Source organism: Lathyrus oleraceus, chromosome 6, assembly GCF_024323335.1.
Source record: "Lathyrus oleraceus cultivar Zhongwan6 chromosome 6, CAAS_Psat_ZW6_1.0, whole genome shotgun sequence".
Taxonomy (NCBI): Eukaryota; Viridiplantae; Streptophyta; class Magnoliopsida; order Fabales; family Fabaceae; genus Lathyrus; species Lathyrus oleraceus.
The window spans coordinates 68,356,318-68,361,455 of NC_066584.1; the positions used below are offsets into that span (position 1 = coordinate 68,356,318).

The 5,138-nt window shown below is 33.9% G+C and overlaps 1 protein-coding gene across 1 annotated transcript; it reads right to left on the reverse strand.

The window, feature by feature from the left end:
• Window positions 1–2,816: 2,816 nt before the first annotated feature.
• On the reverse strand, window positions 2,817–4,845 carry LOC127091815 (rho-N domain-containing protein 1, chloroplastic). Its single transcript, XM_051030524.1, has 2 exons — window positions 4,609–4,845; window positions 2,817–4,157 (listed from the first exon to the last, which is right to left on the reverse strand). Exons 1-2 carry the CDS (start codon window positions 4,646–4,648, stop codon window positions 3,073–3,075), a joined length of 1,125 nt encoding a protein of 374 aa, XP_050886481.1. The 5' UTR covers window positions 4,649–4,845; the 3' UTR covers window positions 2,817–3,072.
• Window positions 4,846–5,138: the final 293 nt, after the last annotated feature.

A 5,138-nucleotide genomic window follows, 5' to 3' on the forward strand; every position in this document is an offset into this window, starting at 1 on the left:
CGCAGAATTTGGAACCTTGTTCGTATGAAGAACCAAATATTAAATTAGTACCACACGCATATGCATAGAGTTGCATAGTCGAGTTTCATTGCATAATAAGTTATAAACATAATTGTTGAGTTGTGATTGATTAATGAGTTTGGGTGTGAGATTGTGATGAGATATACTGTGAATGAAATTGTATAGAGAATGTTGTGTTGTTATCCTACCTTGCAGTATATGCATGTTATTATTGTTTTTGATTTCTCACTCCTTTGTTATTGATGTGGTTTGTGCTCCTCTTCGGAGTACAGATAAGCAGGTAACTGAGTAGCTGCTTAGAATGGGAGGATGGCGAGAGGTTGTTTCTTCCTTTTTATTTGTGTGCTTTATTTTACGTGCTCTTTTGTTAGTTAGTGTCTAATCTTTATGGGCTTTATGTAACACCGAGAAACGTTTGCGAGTTTTTGTCTAATCTTTTGTTAGAGAGTTAACGTATACTCCCGTGTTTGATTTTTCGATGTTTTTAGGAGATTTCATTTATGAGTTTTTTTATGCCATAAAATGAATTTAAAGTTTGAATGATTTAGTTAATGCTTACTTTATTATAAGAAATTTCACTGCAATGATACCCTAAGTGAATGTGAGCATTCGACGACACCCTATTTAATTGTGTGAATAAAATGTTACAGGGCATGTATGTTTTGAATAGAGAATGTGGGACATCCTATTTGATTGTGAGAATACTTTGATTTTACTGTATATTTATGCGCGGGGAAAATAAGGTGTTATAAATATTATCTTTCTTTTAAATCGGCTAAGGGTTATAACATTTTAAAAAGAACAAAAAAAATCATTTTAAGGCTTAGATGAGTTTGTCAAAGGATTCACACCCTCACAAAGTAGGCTTTTTAGGTTAAGTAGTTTTTCACTCAATAACAAACAATTCCTTGACCATATCCATGACTTTTAAACATATCAAGTAATAGCAATACTGATGCAAAGTCTACATAGTTAGCATGCATGTTCACTCTCATTATTTATGTAAAACATAAGGTTGCACACATCTTACTTGGATAGGCTTATTATTTTTTACTTATATCAACGTGTTTTCACTAGGTACTGACTTTGATCATCTCTGTATTTCACCCCTGACAGAAAATATTTGCCTGTCCGCAGATAACAAAATTATGAGCAAAACGTATAGGTCTTCACCTAGTATATGGCTTCGCCTAGCTAATTTTGTGCAGCACTTCTCGTTGGGCGTACATAGAGCTTGACCAACGAGCACTCTACATCATAAACATGTTGTGCTTGTGCCATTTTTGATACCAAGATTCATCATAATTCACCAGTTTGATGTAACATAAATTCAAATAAACTGGTTTGAGTGTGCACGGTGTTTAGTTAGGAAAAACAAAGAAATAACATAAATTTACAAACAAGGATGAAAAGTAACCTCATGTTAAAGATTTGGTTGCCTCCCAATAAGAGTTTGTTTTACGTCATTAGCTTGACCCCTGTTTTCTTTTGCGGATCATCCAAGGATATGACATTAATTTTTTTGTCATTCTCATCAAGGTATGGTTTCAGTCTATGGTCATTTACAATCCATTTTACTTGAGAAACTATGTCTTCCAATTCTACTACTCAATGAGACTTCACTATTTTTACTTTAAATGGTCCTTACCATTCTGACTTCAATTTTCTGTGGAACAGTTTAAGCCTAGAATTGAATATGAGGACCAATTCTCGTGGTTTGAATTATTTTCTTATCAAACGTTGATCATGATATTTCTTGACCATTTTTTCATATAATTTGTATGATTCATAGGCTTGACTTCTTAACTCATCAAACTTATGCCGCTGTAATTTCCTTTTTTGTCTAGCTAGTGATTGGTTAAAATTTAGGAACTTAAGTGTCCAATAAGCCTTGTGTTGTTTGATAAGTCCATAGAATTTCGCCTAATTTTGATGCCAATTTCTTTTTCATGAGGATATCATTTTTTCTAAAAATTCTCTTTATCTCTCCGTTTGACACCTAGGCTTGGCCATTAGTCTATGGGTGGTATGGTGATGCCACCTTGTGTCTTACCCCATAATATTCAAATTCAAGCGTCTTTGATAGTTAACTATTACAGAAATGGGATCCTCCATCAAAACTATTTTTTTTCAAAAATTCCATCGCTATTTCTCCATATTTTTTGGGTGATGCAATTGCTTTAGATATATAGTTTACTGCAACTAGAATGCAATTGTTGTTATATTAAGATGGAAATGATCCAATGAAACAATGACAAAAGATAATTTAATGAGTTAGAACATACTTACACAACTATATAAATTCAATTTGATAAAAATATATAAATGACTAAATTAACTCTAAAAATTGATTTTACTTATTTTAATGAAGGATAAAAAAATAAAAATAAAATAAACATTTAAATTTTTAATATATTAAATACACAAATTTATATAAAAATATTTGTAAAAGTTACCCTCATGACATATGCCACTTGTTAGCGTTTTCTAATAATAAAACCAGAACAACCTCCCGCTTTGGTATCCTTTGCAACTTAAGACATTTTCACAATTCTTCAACAACTGAACTCTCAATAAAACTACAACAAACCAATAAGAGATTGACATGGATTTGATTGCTTCTTCCATAAAATCATCCACCATGGTGCACATCTCAAATGGGTGTGTAATTGAGTTTTACTTCATATACTTTTTTTACAATGTTAATATTCATTAAACATCAAATTTTTATAATCTAACACCTTAAAAAACTACTCAAGAAGCCAAACAACTAAAAAAGATACAGAACAAAAATATAAAAATAATTATGGTAAATTTTCTAGTTTGCTAATGTTGTATTCATTAATACAGGCACAAGGATGGGTTACTGAAAATAATTATGGTAAAGTTTCTCATAATGGTAGCACAAACTACAAAATTTTAAAAACCTCCAAGGCAATGATTCTAATGTTTTACTAATACTTCATCCTAGGTACTTGGATTGGAATAACAATAGAAAGAACAGACAAAATAAGCTAAAAGCAGGAGGAAAAACTTGTACTTTAATCAGAATCAGCTCTCAGTTATTAGCTCTATGAGATCGACCTTCTTCAATTTTGAGTACCCTTTTAGGCCACGAGATTTTGCGAGTGCTCTCAATTCAGACAACTTCAATGCACTTAAATCCTCAGTTTGAACATCTAGTTGCTCCTCCACGCTCTCATCGTTATAGGTTTGTTCAGCATCATGAGAATCATCCTCCGACAGTTCTGGGAAGAACAGCTCATCCTTTGTATCAAGATCAATTTCAGACTTAGGTTCTGGTTCGGGCTCTGGCTCGTCCTCCGGTTTCAAATCTATTTGATGTCGATTGTTGACATTATCTTCACTAACTATTGGCTCTACATTAGTCTCATCCTCATAATGGGAGACAGGCTGATACTTTACGCGTGGAACAGGAGACTTTCTTTGGAAAACTGACCGAGGCCTTGCCACAGCAGCAACATTGGCATCTCGAGACTCATCCTTTGGAGAATTGTTTGAATCAAAAGAATTAGTGCTCTGTACTCCATTGTATTGATTACTTTCTTGCAACTGGTCAGAGTTACGATCTTCTCCGCCGTCTTCTCCGCTGCTTTTCTTTACTGGCTGAACCGAGTGTCTCTTCAGGACGTTAAGAAGGGAATCTACAGCAGAATTCTCTTTAACATGTCTGTGGGGTACTTCAATTTTCTTTTCTTCTTTAACCAAGGAAGCTCTCTCACGTAGCTGAGCCTGAACCTTCTTAAATAACTCAACAATCTCTTTCTCTCTGGCGCCAGGGGCTGAAGCGGCCTGGAATTTTCCTGAAGAAAGTGATTCCAACGGTCCATTTTTTGAGGATAACATATCTTCTTCAAAATTCTCAAAGAGAACTCTTCCATCATTGTTCCCGTTTCTTCCTCTGGATGGCTCGTTCCTGTTGTTTTGTCTTGAGAAATACGGGTCCCTCCTTGCTTCACAAACAATAGATGCAGCCAAAGAACCAGACTTTAGTCCTCCGATTTTGACATGGGAACAAATTCTATGACGACCTATAATAGGGCATGAATACACAGCAGTTGTTCTTCCATAAACACGTGAACACGGGAAACACTTGCCTTCTGGCATTCCACCACCTGAGAAAACATACAGATTCAAATTGGATAGTCAAAACTCAAAAATAATCTTAAACAAAGTTAAAACCCTAAACCAGAGTAAGAATGCAACCATCCACTAATTCTACACCAAAGTTACACTTACGTCATTGAAATGTCAAATATTGGTCACACAAAAAAAAGTATATCTTCAACCCACTTGGATAACATCATTTCCCCAGAGATTAAAGTCAATAAAGTTTGAGGCTTTACTATCAGAAAGCAACAAGCAATTGAAAATAAAACTGAAAATTTACCCAATTGAAGAAGACACGGTTCGTAAAACCCTAGTGGGAAATTTGTATTTCAAACCAAAGAAATGAAAGGGGTTTTAGAAGTTGAAGTAGCTTCAACTATTGAACAACGCTATGGTTTTTCTTATATGAGAGAAATCTTAAAGCAGAAAGGAAAAGAGAGATAAATAAGCACTAACCAACGTTGTTGGCGACGACGAGATTCACTGTTTGCGACATTGTTCGGTAACAAAACCCTTACAATGCCGGTTATGCATTTTATAAGCGTCTTATTTTATCCCGCAGGTTGAAACTCGCGTGTTTTGTATGATAAGGGGTGTTCTCGGCAATATGTTATTATTTTAGAGGTAAAACTGTCATATCATGTCATGCTATTTTTATTTTTGAAAAATAGTTAGTTTAATGTAAATGAATAGAAGAAAAAAATACCAAAATAATGTTGTTAAAGAAAAGTAGACCCAATATTAATTTCTCGGCAAATTTGTTTTAACACGAGAGATTTGTAAGTTATTTGACTAATGTAAAATAGACTTGTGTGTTGATGCTTAACTTCCTAAAAACTTTTTTGGAAAGAAGTTTTATTGTTTGTGTCTAGGTGCTTAACTTCCTAAAAAAAATATTGGAAAGAAGTTTAATTGTAATTTTAAGGTGTTATTCATTGCCTCATAATATTTGATCTAGCTTCTAATGAGCAGACTTCACCTTAAAA

What these genes read in the sequence shown, in the direction of transcription:
- LOC127091815 (XM_051030524.1), bottom strand. Translation starts at nt 4,648, where the DNA reads ATGTCGCAAACAGTGAATCTCGTCGTCGCCAACAACGTTG. An exon ending in CGTCGTCGCCAACAACGTTG is followed by an intron (nt 4,158 to 4,608) that starts GTTAGTGCTTAT and finishes ATGTTTTCTCAG; the next exon opens with GTGGTGGAATGCCAGAAGGC.